Below are 21,200 nucleotides of genomic sequence, written 5' to 3'. Positions count from 1 at the left end.
GACGCCACCAAACACAGACAAAGCAGATCAACCTGGAGATCTTGCTTAAACCAGAAGTTAGCTCAACTCCTAAGCCATTTACCCAGCCAGACGTTTTTTCTTCTTGTATCTCCACTCCAGAAACTGCTGCATCAGCCTGCCCAGCCCACTCCCAGGCCCGTGGGCCCTGCACCACTGGCCTTCAGAGCCCCAGGTGGTGGCAACGGATGCCCTCCTCCCCGTGACGTTTTCTTTTCTCTTCTTTTCTAAGAAAGTATTACACACAAAGAAAATTTGTAAATTACAGAGAAGTATGACAAAGAAGGGGGGACATAATCCCGATACATTTAACATACTGGGAATTTCCTTATTCTCTTTTCAAGGCACTTTCTTCTTGAGATAAAAACTGTAAAAAGTTTGCTAAACTTTTCTTCTCATTATATTGTCAGCATTTATTGTCATTGGAAATTGTTCCATAAATATAATTAAATAGCTTAATAATATTTCACCGTCTGGATAATTACTGAACCAGTTCTCCTTTAGACATTTTAAATTCTAACATGACCATGGACATTTATCTCCAAACATAAATACTCATACTTTAAAATTTTTCCCCAGGGTAGAGACCCATCTTGATATGTCTCTTGAGAGCTCCTGATAGAAACCAGGTAGAGCCAGCACTGAAATGCTGGCATCTCTATGCCCTAAGCATTGAAGAAACTACAAAAGTCCTCCCATGTAATAATTCGTAATAAAAAATAGCAAACAATTACATCACACCCCATATTTTCCTGTATAGAAGTAACACAAATGTAAAAAATGCATGATTGTCAAACACCCGTCTCCTGCTAAACCATCAGTCCCATGAACACAGGGACCTTGACCACCTTGTTCATGTACCTCGCATATAGTAGGTGCTGAGTAATTACTTGGGAGACAGATGGGTGATCAATGTACCAATGAGAATTTGAAAGATAAATCGAGAAAAACCGTTGAACACCAACCTCCAAACAGCAATTCCCCTCCCACCATCCCAACTGCACACCCAGTAGCAGGACTCAAAGCCATGTCTGTTCCATTTATTCCTCATACAAATATTTTACAGTTTTATTTTTTAAATCATTTACACATATTCATACAAAGAAAAATAAATTTTAGGATGGAAACTTGGGACCACGGTAGTTTTAAAAAAAATCTGACCATTAGCTACCTAAGACAAGGCAAGAGGCTTCCCGGCCGCTTCAGTCGTTTCTGGGCTCGGTGCCTCTCCCCGGCAGAACCCAAGCTGCTCACTCACTTCCTCTCAGCCTTCGCCTTGTGGAGGTGATATGGGGGAAGGGGATTTTCCGACCCTCCCCGCTACAAGCATTTCAAGGACAGCAAAGGCTCAAGGTAACACTGAACCCTCTCTCTGCCAGGAATTTGGCGAGACTGCAATTTCTGAACCAACTTTCCAGAAGAGCTAGCTCAATTCCTACTCGCAGGTCTTTCTAAGAGGAGGGGGATGGCTGCACTCAGGACATTCCTCGTCCCACCTGCTCTGTCCTCCCTCCACAGGCCCCCAAGCCAGAGCCCTTGACCTGAGCCCACGTGGTCCCTTCGAGGCTCATTCCACAATGAGGCTTCCTCTCCCCACACCCAAACACTCTGTAGCAACTTAACCCCGGCAGCCCCTGAGGACCCCTATGGTAATGACGCCCATTACTGCGCGCAGCATTATCCAGGGACTCTGAGCTATAGCCAGGAGAGGTCCAAGAATGACAGAACTACGAGCACCCCTAAAACCTCAGCTCTGCTGAGCCAAATCAACATTTAAATCACACAGGCCAACTCCTAACACGTCCCACCCTACAGTCATCACAGAGGCGCTTGACAGAACCTGCCACACACCACTGCGCGAGGAGGCTGGACTATCATCAAGTCCCAGTAAAAGGAGAAAGGAGGGGGAGGACAGACGCTACAAATGTGGTAGACCCAATCAGAAATGGCAGCAGATGACAACCTGTATCCTTGGGTCCTTCCCAAAAAGCAGCACCAAGAAAGGGCGTGATGAGCAGAGAGATCTGGAGCTGCATGGACAGCCCTTGAATTACCAAGGGACTCCGACAACACAGCTCATCTTCCTACAATTATGCAGGAACTAGAACCCAGACTACCCACCCCTACACTGAGGCAGCTCCTGAGAGGCAGTACCGCTTGTGGCCATCAGCCCACCCCCTTGGTAGGCCCGTTTGGGGAGAGGGGATCACATCCAGAGCAGGCGCCCCTCCAGGCAAACACTCGCAGGGCAGCCCATCCCACTGTCATTGGGGCAGGCCGAACATCGCTAGGAGGGTGGACAGATCCCGGGCGTCAGCCGCCCCATAGGCGTTGCTCTGGCCTAACATAGACAAGGCTAAACGCAGGGTGCTCCAGATGTTCTCCGACATGGCACCCCCTTCGCCCCGAGGGCCCCGGCTTTTCCTCTGCATGTTCAGGGCCTCCAAAAAGTGTTCCACCGCCTCACTGCAAGGGAGAAGAATGAGAGATGGTGAGCAGAACACCAGTGGAAGGAGGTAGGTCAGCTGGCATGGGGAGAAAGAAGGCTGGAGCTCGAGGTCAAATAACAGGATCAGAGAATGAGGAGCCAGGGCCAAAGGCAGGGAGTTCATTCATTCATTCATTCATTCATTCATTCACTCCTCAGTAGATACTCTCACCGGTGGGCCCCAAGGTTGATGCAGCTGATGCCCAGGTTGTAGCGGGACCGTATATAGCCAGGCTGGAGCTCGAGGGCCCGACGGTATGCAGCTACTGCTTCTTCACTCTGGTTTCCATTGGCCAGGGTGGCCCCTAGCTTATTCCACAGCAAATAGTCCTAAGATAGGGATGGACAAGGGTTACAAACAGGGCCAGGCTCAGATCAAATTCTGCCCGATCTCCCCCTGGCTCCCCACTCTGTTTCTCTAACGCATGTTACGATTCCACTCCTGTCTCCACAGGTCACTGTGTGGCCACGACGTTGTGGCCACGACGTTGTGGCCACGACGTAACCACTCACCCCCCGCAGACTCCCCTAAGTCCAGACGACCCTAGACTCCCGCTCTTCTTTTCCCAATTCTCCCAAGGCAACCAGTACATGGAACACTGGAATGAAATATCCCATGACTCCGAAGGTCCCAACAAACGATTCCTCCATAAGGTATAGAGTCCTGTCCTATCTCCCTTCCTCCCCTGAGGCTCACATTGGGACGAACGCTGAGGGCGGCTGTGAAACAGTCCACCGCCTTGTCATACTCCCCACTCAGGTTGAAGAGGACTCCCAAGCCACACTGCACATCAGGGTCAATGGATGTCGGGTCCAGGCGCACAGCTGCCAGGAAGAGCTCTTTCACCTCGAGAAACAGGGAGCTGGACACGGAAGGAAAAAAAAATGCAAAAAAGCAGGTGGATGGATACGTCTATATTCCTACCCCTCCCAAATAATCCTTTCACTAACCAATCATACCCCCAAGATGCGTCTATCTATCCTCCTTCCAATCCTGGGTCTTCCGTCCCACTCTTAGACCCTGAGCCTCAATCTGTCCAAAATTCCACAAGCCAGGTCCTCCTTCTACTCGGGTTGCCACTCGTCATCCCAGGAGGTCCCCACACTCACTCGGACAACAGAGAGCCCAGGATGCGCTTGCTGGGGCCCAGTCCTGCCCCGCTGGCCCCTTCTTCCCCGGCTGCCACCAGGTGGGCATAGGCTGGTGTGTAGCGCAGCCAGTCTCGCAGGGTCTCGCAGGCCTGCCGCTGCAGGGACTCGTTGGTGAAGCTTACAGCCAGCGCCATCAGTGCCGTCCGGTTGTCTGGCTTTAGCTCTAGGCACCTGTTTGGATAGAGATGGACAGAGCTGGGCTCTGAGGTTGACACTGCACCTATCAGCACCCTGGGAGCCGAGCCAAGCTTCAGAACGCAGAGGTACCTGCCAACTCCCGCAGTTAAGGTACAGAGGAATCCTCTACGGGTGGGTTATTAAGAAAGTTACAGTCCTGGGAAGCGGGACATTTCAGCAGCCAAGGAACCAGCCAGGGTCCCACAAATAAAACCAAAAGCCGAGGAACAAAGGGAGCCAGTTATCTCCAGACTCACCCCAAACCTTAGAGCTTCATCATGAGAAAACACTCGTGTGAGTAGCCAGAAAGAGGAGTAGGCTCTGTCGTTCTAAAGGTTATTTGCAGAGCCCGGGACCGCCCTGCCCCCCGACCCTTTCAGTGTACTCACCTCCGCAGCGCGCTGATGGCTAAGAGTTCTTGCTCATTCTCCGCCTGCGTGGTCCCCAGGTACTGCCAGGCCTAGAGGGAAGTTGCCAGATTCCATCACCCCGGTATTCACCTTCCCACCACTGCTTCCTCTGCTCGCCCCACCCACCACCTCACTCTCAGAACCCGACCAGGCTGTCGCCCGGGCCCTAATCCATCGGCACCACCCTCAGGGGCCTCCCTCAAAACTGGAGGGAGCGTCTCTCATCTGAAGTCAGAAGAACGAGCTGCTCACTTCCATGTGCTTGGGGTCCTGCTGCACAGCCGCCTCGAAGAGCAGGACAGCGTTCGGCAGGTCACCCTCCTCAAGTCGCCGCAGCCCTTCCTCAAAAGGCTGGGGGTGGTCACGCAGGGGGTTCTCCTCCTCAAAGTGGTACCCCTACGAGGAAGGAAGCCAAGTGAGACCCCATCCCGGAGGGGGCCATCACAGAGCAGCAGGAATGGGAGCTGACAACCAAGACTGACGTGGAAAAGAAGCTGAAGGCCTCCAAAAAGGTATCCGGATAAATGCTGGCAAGTTCTCCATGTCATAAAGGAGATCACCTACGACCACAGTGAAGAAATTCCGGGTCATGCCCACAGCAACTGGAAAGCCAGGCAAACTCTGATCCTAAAATGAGCTGGGATTAAGCTCATTTTAGGAAGTTTTTATCAGGCGGTGTTTCCACATCCTTGATCTCTCATTACTGGACAGAGCACATTTCTTAACAGGATCTGCTCACAGTAATGAGATAAGTTCTCTTTAGCTATTCAAGGGGCATTTCTTGTTATCCTGCAATAGTGTGATAATCTATAAAGGAAATGCAATTTGGAGTCAGAGGCCCTGCTATTCAAATGCAACTCTTACCCAGCTCACGGAGTCCTGTGCACACTGACTGGACAGCATGTGTTCAAGCACTTTGAAAATTTTAATCTATTCCCCAATTTCATTCTTAAAAGTTATTAATATTAATCTGTATCTGATAGTAAATTAAAGCTAGATTCCAAAATCCTGAGGGCAGAAAACGCTTCAGAAAGACCAGTCCTCTTCTAGCTGAGGCTTTCTCATTTGAGGGAAGTTATGATGCTCTGTGCAGAGCTCTGTCCCCAGGGCTTCCACGTAGGCAGAGATGTGTTAAGATAAAATGGGTCCCTAGTAAGCGTGTGACTTGGGACAAGGGAATAAAATGCTCCTTTTTGGAGAGTAGTGGTTACCATCACAAAACAATACTCCAGAATGAACACAAGATGCAAAATACAGGGCAGGGCCCTTTCTAAACGCAGTTAAGGACAAATCAGAATGAAACTGTACGAAACGAAAGACATGAGTGAGGCCCTTCTTCACTACCATTGTGAAACTGCTCAAGAACCAGAAACGCTCAAATCTTGCCAGCAAAGTTCTAAACCATTATAAGTAATCTGCAAATTATTTGTAACAAATAAAAATTAAATAATTACAATGGGGATTTAAGAAGTGAGACATACAGGAGATGGATTTGGGATAAACGTATAAAAAGTATATTCATGTTGAAGTGTTCCTGGGACACCTCCGTGCAACAGGAAAACTCAGAAGATAGGAAAGGACCCTAGAACAAGGATCAGCAAGGGGCAGAGGATAAATATTTTGTCACAACTACTCATCTCCACCAGAGCAGTGAGAAACTAGCCACAGATGATATGTAAACAAGCATGGCTGTGTTCCAATAAAACTCTATTTATGGACACTGAAGTTTGAATTTTATCAATATATAATTTTCACGTTTCACAAATTATTACTTTTCATTTTTTTAAAACCATTTAAAAATGTTAAAACCATTCTCAGCTCACGGGCCATAAAAAAAAAAGAAAAAGGTGGAAGGATAGATTTCCCATGGGCCACAGTTTGCCAGCCCCACCTAGACTATTAGAGTTCCATAAGATAAAGCCTTCTGCATTCACCCTCCCATGTTTTAAGCCACTCCGTAGGAAACAGATCATTGTCACCGATAACACAATTTCCTAATGAAAGTAATTCCTGCCTCTCAGAGTTACTGAGAGCATCAGATGAGAATATCTGCCACAGCCTTACCAAAAAGGTTAAAATACTATGCGAGAATAGGTATTATCCTCAGCAGACAATGCAACAAATCAATCCCATCACGTTGCAACCACAGGGTTCTCTAAGTATGCTCTTGTCTGTGTTATCTATCCTCCTTGAGATTTCATCAATTGCTGATCAGAGAGGAATTTTTCAAAAGTAGAATATTTGTATAGATGAAAAAAAAAAAAGAGTCCTCTGGAGGAACCTTTAACAACCCACAGGATGCAGGATAAGCTTGGGACCACTGTTGCATCTTAAAAAGTCTAATCCAAGCCATTCATCAGGTCTGATCCATCGTCTGGTCTGCTCAAAATTTCATAGGATCATACTGCAAAAATAGGATCACTACTAAGTAGAGTGTGTCCCATCACAGAAATTTCTCCTTCACGCTAACAGTATACAGTATCATATCTGCTCCAGCTGTAGGTGTAGCCTTGAAAATTTAAGGATCATGAATAAAAAATACGACATTCAGATACCCATGAATTTACCTGATAGAGTCAGATCAACATTTGAAAAATAAAAAACAAGTACTATTGACATATAATTTATTAACAGTTTAACAAAAGGCAGACAAAATCTGGAACCTTAATGCAAATGTTTCTAATCCTAATTTTGCAATATCCCAAGGTATCAATGATATCAAAATAGGGTTCAAAGATCTAAAAACATAATTATGTTTTTAGGTTTTGAATTAAAGAATTTATTCCAACTATCATATCATTAATACAGAAGTAAAAAATGCTAAGAGGAGGTGCTGCTCATATGAAGTTAGAGCTATGTCTATACTTATCAAAAACCAGGAAAAATTTTTTTTTAATTATTTTTATTTATTTTTTGGCTGTGTTGCATCTTCATTGCTGTGCACGGGCTTTCTCTATTTGTAGCGAGCGGGGCTACTCTTCATTGCAGTGCACGGGCTTCTCATTGCGGTGGCTTCCCTTTTCGCGGAGCACGGGCTCCAGGTGCATGGGCCTCAGTAGTTGTGGCACATAGGTCAGTAGTTATGGCTCACAGGCTCTAGAGTGCAGGCTCAGTAGTTGTGGTGCACGGGCTTAGTTGCTCCGTGGCATGTGGGATCTTCCCGGACCAGGGATTGAACCCGTGTCCCCTGCATTGGCAGGCGGAGTCTCAACCACTGTGCCACCAGGGAAGCCCCAGGAAATTTTTATCTAAACTTTATACCTTGCCATTTGTAAGTCGACAGGGCCTGTGCAACTTATCAAGTGTCTATTATAAATTAATAAAAGTATTATCTCCAGGTATTTCCTTCAGTTCTTCCTCATCACAAGTCTATAGAAGAAACTCTTACTATGGAAGAACCAGAGGATGGGGTCCCAAAAGGTAAGCTCCCTTTTCTATTATGTCACAGAACAACTCTCAGAAAGTCAGGCTGGGATGATAAACAAAATCATCTTTTTCCTAGCACTAAGATTTTCATTGGCTTTTAAATCCTAGCCTTTTCTAAGTTATCTTGAACTCTGTTCTTCTCTATCTTCGCAAGATCTACCTCCAGAATCCTGGCCCTCTAGTTCTAGCCCCAACTAGGTCTGAGCTGAGAAAAAGACACCACTGATCACCTCTCCAGTTCCTGTTTTGCCTTTTTCAAAACCAAGCAATCTCTCCCTCCCCAGTCATGCTTCAACTCACAGCTCAATTATTACCCACATGTCCGAATGCCCCACAACCCGCAAGCAGATTTTTTTCACAGTGATACCCCGATATAACATATGCTTCTAAGGCAACAGTATATACTACATGCAAAATTCAATCATTCTTCACCACCGACTTCTGGGAAATTTTCTTAGCATTTGAATTATTTAATACAATTCTTTGAAAATACCCTAAACTGGGGGCAAGTGGTTAGTACCTACAGGAAGAGATCAGAATTTAAAATAAACTTGTGAGTTAAAAAAGTAAATAGATACTAAGGTGGAGGGCAGAGAGATGGCCTACCACCTACCACTCTCTACCAAAGGAGCTATCAATCTTCTTAAAATGTTTTCAACCAACCTCCAAAGCAAGGCTCCTTCCTCTGTGCTCTTACTGCATCGTGTGCAAACCTCTACTCTAGGTATTTTGTCGCTTACTGTTGTCATTTGACAAGGGTGGTCTATTATCATTAACTTCTATATCCCAAGAATAAAGCATACTCTCAATAACTGGAGGAGCGCAGGGGCAAGGGAATAATTCAGGCTGCCTTTCACGGAAAGGGGCTCAAGAAAATAATTACTTAAGAGTGGGTACCCTTCAGATTCAGGATTAAAGGAGAGACAATAAAACAAGGAAATACTGCAGTCTGAAAAACTAGTTCTTACCTTATCGTAGGAAGCAGCCGTGAGGTCGTCATAGTCAGAAAGCCAGGGGTGGGCCTCAGCATCCCGTTTGGCCATCTCCTCCAACTCCGCCTGCAACTTGTCCCAGAAATCGACCTCAGACTGTAAGGAAGGCAAGGCAGAGAGAAACAGAAGATTCATCATGAGCACCCCGCCCCACCCTTAGTTCCACCAAGATGGAGTCCCTATAGCAGTAGCTGTTTAACGTCAATGTGTTTAAGATCACCTGAAGAGCTTCTTTTCATGCAGGTTCCTAGATCCTACCCCCAGATTCTGACTCAGTAGTCTGTGATGCCCAGGAATTTGCATTTCTGATAGGCAACCACCCCATCCCAAGCAATTCTGACAAAGAGACTCCAAGAACACTATGAAATACAATGTTCACCCGTCTCTGATGTTAAGACACCCACTCTCTCCAAAGAAGTGTTCTCTCTTGGACTGGTTACACCTATACTAGCTGCTCTCACCTCTATAGCTGACTTGGCTCGTTCAAACTCCATATCAAGAGCAGATGTGTTTACTGGTCTTGTGAACTGGTCAACCCAGGCCTCTGAAGTACCCTGTGACAAAGAAGGATGGTCATACCACCAACAACAACTTTCCACCCACTAAACGTCAACTACATACCCATTAGACACCACCAACCTGGGCACTTCTGAGAAGAACGTTCTCAGAATCTCTTTCCCACCCACTCAGGACCTGGATGCTATCAAACAAGCTGGCAATAAGATCCCTTCCCCATCTGGGACCACTGAACACTGAACCCACGGCCGGGGGCACCAGCCGGCTCTGAGGTAGGACTGGGAGGTGACAGTGTCCTACCTGCTGCTGAATAAACTCTGCTGCCCACTGCTCTGCCTGAGCTCGGCCCGACCCTGCGCCGGACTCCAGGGACACCTGCCCCTCGCCAATCTGCCGCACGAATTTCAGGAACTGGGGCACAGAGACACACACAGGCCACTTGGGAGAGGACTTCCGGGTGTGCCCTCTAAACCACGCCCAGAGAAGCCTGCACTTACCCCTCCCCCTGACCATCTCTAGCTACAGACAAGATAGGCTAAAGACGCTGGAAAAAGCAGAGAGCAAAAAGAAAGGGATTTCTGGCTCGAGAGATCTGAGAAGGCACAGAAAAGACAAAGGGTTAGGAGGCAAGGAAATGAGGGCAAGAATACTGGAAGAAGAGGCAGGGTCGTAAGTCTCTGTTCTCCAGACAGGAAGGAGTGGACCTTGGATCTCATCTCTTTCGCCTTAAACTAAACTGGGGTCAGAGAAGCAGGACTCCTGAGTTCTCAGACCAGCTCTGCTGGGCAAAGTAGCAGCGGGACGTGGCTCACCTCAGAGTTAGCCAGCTTTGGGTCATCCACCTTGGCCACAAAGTCGCTGGCCGTGTGCTGCAGGTCCTCCTCAGGCTGGTATTCATCATACCTGGGACAGGTGAGGACTCGCTCATTTTACACGTTAGTCTGCCACATCCTTCCCCACTCCCGGCCCGTGGCAGTTACAGTTCTCATCGGGGAACAGAGAGGGTGACACTACTCCTCTCTCTGGTTGAGGACCTACTAATTTCAATTTACATTAAAGAAGGACATTTGGGCAGGAGTGGCAAAGCACTAGCTACATGCTTTCAACCTCTCTCTTTCCCAAACGCGTCTTTCCAGAGAGAAGGAATGGACAGTGGCAGGCTCCAAATTAAAGGGGGAACAGGGTGCACAAGATAAAGTTACAAACTTTTGGTAGGACAGTTAGGATTCTCGACTTGATTATATTTGAGACATAAATGAATCGGGGTAATAATACAAGTGGAAACCTTAGAGCAGAAAATGAAGGGATTGCAACTTGGTTTAAGAATGTGGATAGAGGAGCTTGGTGGAGGGGAGCAGGAAAACTGTCCCACTCCTTCCACAGGGAGCCGTCCCGAGCGAAGCGGCTGGACTCACCAGCGAGCAGTGGCAGCCGTCCCCTCTGGTTCTCCCAGCCACAGCTTCTCCTCTGACTGCTCCAGGTATTCCTCAGCCCAGCGGGCCGGGGACACAGACAAAGGGTCTGCAGGGAGCACACAGGTGGGGAAATCAGTGAGGGATCAGGAAAGGGAGAATATTAACTTAACCAAGTCAAAGCAGAATCCCTCAGAGACCACTGGTCAAAAGAAAATACTACTAAACTTTCAACATCCAACCTGCTCCCAAGGGGCCTAGGGCAGGTGTTTACTGAACTGGGAACAGAGACCAAATAAGGAGGCTCAGGAGAGAAGTAGGGACCAAACCCTTTTGTTCGAAGTGCAAGAGCCCTCACTAAGAAATAGTGGGCACTGGGCCTCCACCTTCCTCAAAGGGACTGCAGGGACCCGGCAGGGAACCAGGGGAGAACACAGGAGCTCCCATTCTTTAACCAAACCTTGGTCTGTCCTCCATTTACAGAGTTCACACCCTCCCAACAAAAGGAGCCTCATAATTGGGAGACTGGGATCCACATATATACACTATTGATACTATGTGTAAAATAGATAACTAATGAGAACCTACTGTATTGCACAGGGAACTCTACTCAATGCTCTGTGGTGACCTAAATGGGAAGGAAATCCAAAAAAGAGGGGGTATATGTATATGTACTGCTGATTCACTTTGCTGTACAGTAGAAACTAACACAATATTGTAAAGCAACTATATTCCAATAAAAATTTAAAAAAAAAAAAGGAACCTCATATTTCATCCTAATATACCTACCAAGAGAATCTGAGAAGCAGAATGCTGGGCTAGAACTAAAGATACGTGAGTCCACTCTTCCCACTGGATATTTTTCATTATTCGAGATGTAACATACAAACATGAAGGTACGTAAAGTGGACCAAACTTAGGTGAGCTGCTTCATTAATTTCTACCCATGAGCACACTCAAGCCACCACCACCCGGATCACGACATGGACCGTCTACAGTTCCCTCACAGGCTCCCGCAGGCCCGCACCCCCCGGGATAAACACTATTCTGAATTCTGTCACTTTTGACTGCTTTTGAGGGCTATGTTTTTAAGTCTAATTCCAGAAATTATCTTAGCAGCTCTCATGAAAAAGGGCACTGCTGCAACGTCAGAATAAACATATCAAATGAGGGTGCTGAACTTTTCTCAACCTCCAGGACTTTGCTCTTTACTATTCTAGGGCCAGGAAAACAAAAAAGTAATGACACAGATTAGTTAAAGGATTTAAAGGGACCCTAAAGAGTGAGCGCACGCAGAGAAGGATGGGTCGGCGTGTTCTTTCCTTCTGCTCTGCACCCATATCCTCAAATATGGTCATCCTGTCTCTGTCCCTAATTTGAAGATCTGTTACGGCTTTGAACACCAAGAAGGCAGGTTTACCTCCTCGGGATTCATATGCAACAGAACTTTCTATTCCATTTAACTGAGACTCTGCCTGAATAATTTCAACAAACTCATCTCAACATCTGAGAAAATAATGTCAAAATGTGAAAAAGAAAGGAAAAAAAAGATCAAGACTCACAGATTTCACCTGATCATAAATAATAAGTGATTTATTACTAATAAAATAAAAGACACGGTTGACAATATTTTTGATCACAGACTTGGTCTCTTAATTTCGAGAACTCCTAACATTTATATCAAGATTTCCCTCACTAGCTTTTACAAGCAACATTTCTCTTTCCTTTGCCCCAGCTAGACTGTTAGCTCAAGTCTGGAGACCTAATAAGGAAATGCTTAATATTCCGTCCCATTCTGCTGAAAAATACCCAGCCCCCCTCCTCACTCTCCAGTCACTCCCTCTCAGCTAGAGTGTTTCACAAAAGCATATTCTGGCCAAAGGTACTCCACAAATTGCAGAGAACACCATTTCTGTGAAATGCTCCTCTGAAGGACAAGCAGCCACAGAAAAAGTACAAAGCACCTGGACTTTAAAACAGACAAGAGGTAGTTTAGAAAAAAGAATCCCAGAGATGAGTCATGCTCATACAGCTGTAATTTGGTATTTAGCCATATTGGCCACAAGACTCAGGATTTTCTGGCATTGGGAACCTGCTCCAACAAAGAAGTCAAAATAAAATAACCAAAAGACTACTACCTGGCCTTCAAAATACTTTTTGAGAAATTCTTATAGAAAATCAGATTCATCTGGATCCCTGTGAGATGGAAGCAACTAAGTCCTGCTGAGTGGGAGGGACTGTCCTAGGGCACAGAGATCAGAGAGTGACAACCAACAACCTAGACACCAAACCTCTGATTCACAGTGTTCACCTGGCCCAGGTTCTCACTGTGTGCTCACTTCATCTGGGCACATCTACCCCGAGCTCAACAGTCAAAAACTCAGAACTTCCCACCTTTACCCATGAAAGTTTCCACATCCACTAAGTAACACAGTGATCAAGAATGCAGGTTCTAGGGTCAGGCTACCTGCACTCACATCCCAACTCCACCACTTATTCACTGTGAGTCTCTAGACAAGTTATCAACCCCCTAAGTTTCCAATTCCTTATCTATGAAGTAGATATAATAGCTACCTCACAGGGATTCTTGTGAAGACCAGATGAGATAATGCCTATGCAAAGCACAGAGTAACAAATATTAGCTATTATTATCATTACTGTCTGCTCAAGGAAAATCCATACAAAAGTGGAAAACATCACAATGAGATGATTATTCCTTTTATTCCATAGCCTCTTCCTCTGCCATCCAGGGGAGAGCTACTGCCAATCATCATCTGCTACTGCTGGCCATTGCCCTTCCTATCAAAGTACAGGCTTATCTCTCATAATTGTCATATGAACCCCACACACCATTTTAGCTGAGGCTGTCTAAACTCAAAACCCCTTAAAGATGCGTTTCTTCCTAGAGCTGAGCAATCACAAGATGGACACTTATTTGGCGCAGAAGACTGGGGTGAGAGGGAGAAGCGGAATTCCACCAAGAAATATTTCAGACTAAAAAATGAGCTTTATGTGGTAATGGAATAATTCTATATCTTGATTGCAGTAATGGTTATGCAAATCTACATATGTGATAAAACTATAAACATACAAATAAAGGCATGTAAAACTGGTGAAATCTAATAAGATCTGTGGATTGTACCAGTGGCAATTTTCTGTTGATACTGTACATAACTAACAAATGCAAAATGTCACCACCGGCGAAAACAGAGGGAAAGACACACACAACCTTTCTGTACATTTTTTTGCAACTTCCAGTGAAACTGTATTTCCAAATACAACATTCAAACAAGAAAAAAACTAAGCTTCAAGGTTCCTTTTAAACTAGATTCTAGAATCCTAACAATGGGGAGTTAAAAATAATAAAGATTTAAAGAATATAAACTTCTCTCAACTTGCAGTCTACTTATCCACAAAGAAATAGGTAACCTATATCACTACTGTAATAACATCAGCCACAAATGTTATGAGGCTAGTATCCACGGGTTCCACATCCACAGATTCAACCAACTGTGGATGGAAAATATTCAGAGGGAGAGGGGCAGGGAAATTCTAGAAAGTTCCAAAAAGCAAAACTTTGAATTTGCCCCATGCTGGCGACTATTTACAAAGCATTTACATTGTATTAGATATTATAATAATCTAGAGATTTAAAGCATACGGGAGGGTAGGTTATATGCAAATATTATGCAATTTTATATAATTTTATATAAAGGACTTAAGCAATTTTATATATAAAATAGCAATTTTATATATAAAATTGCAATTTTATATAAAGGACTTGAGCATCCGGGATTTTGGTAACCACAGGGGTCCTGGAACCAATCCCCTGCAGACACCAAGGGATAACTGTACTAGAAAATCAATCCCCGTTAGCTCTTTCTCCCAGATCTCAATTCTCTCATTCAGTAAATTCTGAAGGGCCGCTACATACAAAGCAATATACTACTGCAATAGGACATTTATATGAAGGCAGATCCCACATAGCTCAATATCCCTTTCCAGCTTTCCATATCCCTGCCTCTGTGAAGCAGGCACAGTTCCACAAAAACGTACAGAACAGAGGAAGAGAGAGATCTCCCAAAGACCATTTAACAGGTAAGACAGGTCCAACGTGTTTTTCTAAAGTAGTTTTTCATTTACAGGTTAAGGAAGATTTCAATGGCTCCAAGTATTCATCTAATTTTAACAAAAATCTCATCAATCTCAATGCTTATAGTAGTGATGATTTTTTCCTGAATTATCAAAAATGACTGATGCCCATACATTGTAACAGAAGTCTCCCTGCGATAAGAAACAGCACTTAAATCGAAGGTTTGTACAAAAAGCTGACTTTCAGTCTGGTGGCGGGTCTTTATTACAGCTCAGATTTTCCAATTGGGGCAATTCCACACAGAAGATTCTCCATGATAGTGTAATGATTCTAAGTATGGAGCCTGGAGTCAGACAGACATGAGTTTGCATGTAATCTCTGTTACTGAATGATTTCAGACAAAGTATTAACCCTTCCAAATCTCAGTTTCCTTGTCTATAAAATGGGGGAGGAATACCTACCTTGTGTTTCTGTGAAGCTCAACTGGCTCTGAGAATATAAAGTGCATAGAAACCAAGAACACCCATTGTTCTTCCTTAAACTCCAACTTAAAGGAGGGAAAGGGAGTCATGATAAAAGAGACCAACAGCTTTTATTAAAGATGAGTTTTAGTTGGTACGATTTGTGGGTTTTTCTCTTGTGTGTGGAGGAAGCCCTGTCTTTAGGAGAATAAAAATGATTGGGGGCAGGGGGTACCAATTAGGTCCCATCAATCATGTCATGAAAATTCAGGAACTATGATGATGTGAGCACCCTGAGAGGCCAGAATCTTTGCAACTTTCTCCCTTTATCTCTTTTGTGATTCTTGATTTCTTAAATTGGAAATAGGCTAACAGTGCTCTCTTTGAGAGCAATCAGGAAGAGCAAAGAGGAAGAGAATGCCCTTGCCCAGGCCTGTAATCAGAAAGGCCTGGGGGAGAAGAATCAGTCCCCCAGGATGCAGTGAGCACAGACAACTCAAAGAGGGAAAATTAGGCTGGGACCCTGAAGAGCTTAAGTTGCAGGCCTGGCAGTATAGCATAATAGGTAAGCCCACAGACTCTGGAATCATTCAAACCCAGAGTCAAATCCCATCTCCACCACTTACAAAGCTATGACTCCTTGGGCAAATTATTTAACCTCTCAGCCTCAGTTTTCTTATCTATATACTAGGAATAATAACTACCTCAAGGGTTCTCAGGGGGATTAACCGGACAATGCATTTAAAGCACTAAAACAAAGCCTAGAACATGGTTAAGTAAACATTAGCTCTTGTTATTAATTTTTATTATTATCATCAAGACCATATACTTCAAGCCTTTGAACTCCACAATTCCACTTTCCAAGGCTCTAACCCTGTTCAAGATGACTTAATGCCAGAATCCCAAGGGATGTGTTAAACATTTCTCTCTTCCTGGGCAACACTGCCATCCACCCAATCTGCGGATCCTCCCCACCAAACTACAGTACTAAAGTTCCAGATAACAAAGGAGAAAACCGAACTCCTCGTGTTCTCTCTCTCCTCAAAATCTCTTATCCAGTTCAAACGCACGCCTCTGTTTAATATAAGCTTCAATTCCCTGTTACCACCTAAGAGAAATCAGGCTCAGTGCCCTACAGAAAAGAGTCAAGAGTCCAGAAGGGTCCTAAGCAGCTGAAATCACTCTATATCCTAAAATGAATGAGGGTAACAGCGTAGAACTTTGCATCACAGGCACCACTGCAGATCTTCCCATAAGAAGCCTCACCTGTAACTTCCGAGATGAACTCTTGGGACCAGTCAGTCTCATTGTAATCCTGAGTTACATCCACAGCGTCTCCAGCTGCAAGGAACTCCTGGGCCCAGTTCTCCGACAGGGCCAAGTCGGCCACACCAGGGGCTTAAGAGGGAGACAGAGAGAGAACTAAGGAAAATACCTACCATTCTATCATGCCTAAGGAACCCTGAGTGCACATGAAGACACTCTGTTCCTTTTGTCTCCTTCTGCATCTCAGTTCCTCAATACCAGCAGCATCTAAATATGGAATCCCCTTGTCCCTACCTGCACAGAAAATGGTGACCCCCGCCCCCCCAACCCAGAACCAGACTCTGGACCCACCTCTCTGGGGTGCCTGGCGGAAGTTTGACTGTTCAATCTCCTGCATCTCTGCCAGGAGGTCATCCATCTTGAAGGTCTGAGGGGCACGGGATACAAGTGGTGCATTCTGGTCCTGGAGGAATTCGGCCACCAACTGTCAGAAGAGAGGCGGTGAAAGGAACCCAGCAAGAGACAGGGGCCCATCGGATGAGGGATACTAACATCAAACACAAGGAAAGGGAAACACAGAAGCTATAGATTTGGAAACACTCGAAGAATACTTAAACACAAGCAGCAGAGCTGAGGCATTTGATCAGGGAAGTCCACAGACTGAAGTGCGGATGAGCCCAGTTTAAAGGGAAAACACAATGGGCGAACGAAAAGTGCGACAGAAACGCGGGCGTATTCACCTCATCTTCAGAGGCTACCCCCAAAGGCTTAGAGACCTAAGACAGAAGAAAGGGAGACAATGTGGTACAGTGCTGAAGACCACAGCCACACAACTCAGTTAACCCTGGGTTAAAGTTTCAGTTCTTCCATTCCTAAGGCAAGCCACAAAACTTCTCAAAGCCTCAGTTTCCTCATCTATAAAATGGTTGCCTTCGTCTATATAAAGACGTTCAATGTTTAATATAGTAAACACCCGTTGCGTGGCAACTATTATCATTTCCAACACAATAGAGACAGCAGTTATCCCAAAGTGTGCATCCGGACCCTCCATCCCAGGTCACAGCTCGAACTTGCCGCCTGAAGAACACTCACCGCCTCCGAGGCTGGGGCTCCTGGGGGCCAGGGGCCAGGCCTCAACCCCTCCTGCCGAAAGGCCTTGTCCTGGGTGAAGTGCCCGGCCAGCTTCATGAGCGGGTTGGCACCCCCGCATTCCGCCTCCACCAGCTCCCGCATCGCCATGGTGACCGCCGGCTCTCTGATGGGCAGAGGTTTGGAACTGAGGTCCCGGAGCCAAACCCTTCCCCAACCCACAACTCAGCCCGGACCTGGGGGAGGCGGTTTTTGGCCGCTGGCCACTCTCCACCCCTGCGCCTTCTGCTGCGGCCCCCACCTCTGCCAGGGGTCGGGGGGTCGCTGCCCTCCTGCCGCCCCCCTGGGCCTCTCCAGCGGCCTCCACGACTGCGGTCTCTGGCGGCGGGACAGGCGGCAGCCGCCCCCCACAAACGGGCCTGAACCCCAGGGGAGCGGGAGGACAATTCCGCAACTGAGCTGTACGGGAGCATTGGCCGGGCAAGGGAGAGGGGACACGCCGCGGGACCGTTAAGCCCAGTCCCCTACACCCGCAGTCACCAGGCGAGCACTGCTGGGGGCCATTCCCTCTCCGTAAATCACCTGAGCCCCTCCCCCTGCTCGGCCGGTCCCGGCCCACCCATTCCGCGCTCAGAGCACCCAGTCTCCCCCACCAGGGTCGCTGCTCAAGCTCCGCCCCCCGCGACCCGCGAGGACACCGCAAGGGCTGCTGGAAGACCAGGAAGGTGTCCTCGCAACCCCTCGGGGCCCGGCACTCACCACCGCGCGCGAAGCCGCACGACCCGCCGGGGTACCTGGTGCGGGCTGGAGGGGGAGCGGAGAGAAGGGGTTGGGGAGCCAGGGGCGGGGCTCGGGCTTAAAGGGGCCGTGACCGCCGCGCGACGGTCGCGGCCCTGCGGAAGCTGTTTGGAGGGGCGGGGCCTTAAGTCTGCGACGCAGCGTGATGGGAGGAGCCGTGGGTCTTAAAGGAGAAGTCTTGGAGCCTCGACTCTGCGAGCACTCGAAAGGTTCGCGGACGCTACGACTTGTTTGATGGAAAGCTCAAAGAAGAATGGAGCTAGGAGGGGCTTCCTGACCTTTGGGGGAAAGCCGAGCACGCAGATCCTGGGCTCAGATCATTCTGCCTCTTCCTGGGGGCGTATTGTGACCCAAGGGGATTCCCTCCCTTTCTGGGCCTCGGTTTTAGAGAAAGGCCCTAATGCGGGAGTGGTGGGGGTCAAATCCAGGGCCTTCCCCAGCCTTCTAGGCCTGCCCGCTTCCAAACTAGCCCTAGCAGGACAGCGTCACGGTCTCCATAGTGACAGAGGCCTGCCCCCGATCCCTCTGCCACATCTGCGTATTGGGGGAAATAGCACTGGATGACGACAAATTCCGGTTACTAAATTAGGGTCCAACGCATCCTGAGACCTCAAGCCGATAACTTACTGGGAAGGTGCACAGTGAGTCACTCCTCTCCCCTCCTTCCTCCCTCACCGCTGGTCAAGGTCACTGTGGTGGCCTTATTCCTACTGCCTCAGACAGGGAATGCACAAATATGATGCAAGAAGTGATCTCTAATCACGAAATAAGCCTCAGGCCCCACCATCTGCCACAGAATTGGCTCTGGTGTCAAACCTCAAGGACACTGGGAAACAAACCCTGAAATCTCACCTGCCTCCAAGTCCAAGGGTGTCCCGATGTCATGAAGAAGGAAGGGCAGGAGGTGCTCAGGGCTGCTGGTAGATGGGCAAGGGCAGGTCTGTGCCAAAAGGACAGAAGTACCGTCCCAGCCTAGGATACAGGAGAGGAGGCAGGTAGTCAGCAGGTGGCACCCTGGGCCAGGCTGGCTTCCTGGCTGTCCTGCAGATTTCACAGGTGGAGGCCCCAGGGGACCAGAGGGGCATGGCTGTGTAAGCTCCTCCCTGAAATGGTAGAGAAGCTGTTCTGACACCTCAGGGGAACAAAACAGCAGGGAAAACCTGAGACTGTGCAAAATTTCTCTTTTTCCTTACCTTTTCACCATGGATCCCAGCCCTTGCCTGTTTTCTGGTCTCAGGCTGACATTGTAAAGCAAATACCTAGTACCTAGTAAACTAAACCAAGCCAGTGAGGAAAGGATGCACTCTGGAAAGTGCATACTTTAAAAAAGAGGATCCCTGGAGAGAGCAATGTTTACCTGAAAGCATATGATACAGCAGAATATCAGAAAATCAAGGCAACCAGATCCCAGTACCATTCAAACCATAACACACATAGAACCTTCAGCTCTGCTAGGCGTTTAGTAACTGATTAACAATAACTCACTATGTATGCCGCCTGTAGGAGAATCGTAACAATGATAATAACAGATGTTTATTGAATGCTTACTTAAATCCAGGCATTGTACTAAACATTTTATGTGCATTAACACTTTTAATCTTCATAATACCCCTGTGAAATAGGTATTGCTAATCCCAGTTCACAATTAAGACTTAGCCAAAAGTCACACAGCTAGGAAGTCAAAGTTCAATCCAGACATAACTCCAAATACCTATCCATTACAACACTGCCTCCCAGTCTTCCTTATAAGCCCTGGAGAGCTTTGGTTTCCTAGGCCATATGTCTTCACAGAACCTGGCTCACACGTCCAAGAGGGACTCTGGCACTGGGAAAGGACCACTAGATTTACTTGGGTATTTAATATTTATTGAAGTTCCAGATTTAAAACCTTAGAGTTTGTTACTCCAGATTCAACTTTAAAGTCTTATTCTATTCATAACAAATATTTTTATTAAATGGATATAATTATTTTTTACCTTTTCTGTAATTAATATTTTATTTATTCTTTAATTAATATTTGATAAATTCAAGTTTAATAAGTTAAATTCCTCCAATTTTTAAACACTTATACTGTATTTACTATGTGCCAGGCATTGTTCTAAAGCATTTTTCAAATACTGATTTATTTAATTCTCACAGTAACTTAATAACAACTATTAGCATCCCCATTTTATAGATGGGGAAACTGACGCACAGAGAGATTAAGTGACTTGCCCAAGCTTATACTAGTAAGTTGCAAAGCTGTGACTTTAACCTACACCAGGGGCATCAAATTTTATCTGTAAATGGCCAAGCAGAAAATATTTTTGTCTTTGCAGGCATACGTCTCTGTCACAACTACTCAACTCTGCCGTTGTAGCATGAAAGCAGCCATGGGTGGTACGTAAAGGAATGACTATGTCTGTGATTCGATAAAAATTTTTATGGACACTGAAGTTTGAATTTTATATCTTTTTGTGTGTGTGTGTGTGTGGTATGCAGGCCTCTCCTGTCGCGGAGCACAGGCTCCAGATGCGCAGGCTCAGCGGCCATGGCTCACGGGCCCAGCCGCTCCGCGGCATGTGGGATCTTCCCGGACCGGGGCACGAACCCGTGTCCCCTGCATCGGCAGGCGGACTCTCAACCACTGCGCCACCAGGGAAGCCCTATATCTTTTTTTATATTACAAAATATTTTACTTCTTTTGATTTTTTTCAACCATTTAAAAATGTCAAAACCATTCTCTGCTACAGACTGTACAAAAACAGGCAGCTGGACATAGTTTGATGATCCCTAACCTATACAACCTGCTCCCAGAGTTCCTGCTCTTAAGCATTATGCTAGACTTACCTTTTTGAAAAATAAAATTTAAAGATCTCCTTAAATATTTTAAACTACATGGAATTTAATATACATATTTTAA

General features: G+C 46.4%; 1 protein-coding gene across 4 annotated transcripts; it reads right to left on the bottom strand.

Annotated features, from left to right (window-relative positions):
• Positions 1–1,043: 1,043 nt before the first annotated feature.
• On the bottom strand, positions 1,044–19,301 carry PEX5 (peroxisomal biogenesis factor 5). 4 transcript variants are annotated; one of them, XM_082850543.1, is made up of 16 exons: positions 19,151–19,301; positions 17,504–17,666; positions 17,152–17,187; positions 16,763–16,895; positions 16,412–16,543; positions 10,595–10,700; positions 9,992–10,082; positions 9,480–9,590; positions 9,125–9,217; positions 8,640–8,759; positions 4,498–4,641; positions 4,225–4,295; positions 3,617–3,829; positions 3,204–3,369; positions 2,679–2,836; positions 1,044–2,484 (listed from the first exon to the last, which is right to left on the bottom strand). In XM_082850543.1, exons 2-16 carry the CDS (start codon positions 17,648–17,650, stop codon positions 2,283–2,285), a joined length of 1,923 nt encoding a protein of 640 aa, XP_082706669.1. In that variant the 5' UTR covers positions 17,651–17,666; positions 19,151–19,301; the 3' UTR covers positions 1,044–2,282. The 4 variants fall into 4 exon arrangements, with proteins under 4 accessions (XP_082706669.1, XP_082706668.1, XP_082706670.1 ...); XM_082850542.1 differs by lacking the exon at positions 19,151–19,301 and adding an exon at positions 18,260–18,365; XM_082850544.1 differs by lacking the exon at positions 19,151–19,301 and adding an exon at positions 18,260–18,365 and having other exon boundaries at positions 16,763–16,874.
• Positions 19,302–21,200: the final 1,899 nt, after the last annotated feature.

This window comes from Leucopleurus acutus (assembly GCF_964270905.1).
Source record: "Leucopleurus acutus genome assembly, chromosome: 11".
Classification (NCBI taxonomy): Eukaryota; Metazoa; Chordata; class Mammalia; order Artiodactyla; family Delphinidae; genus Leucopleurus; species Leucopleurus acutus.
The sequence above is the reverse complement of the archived record's forward strand: the minus strand, read 5'-3'. Positions and strand labels throughout refer to the sequence as shown.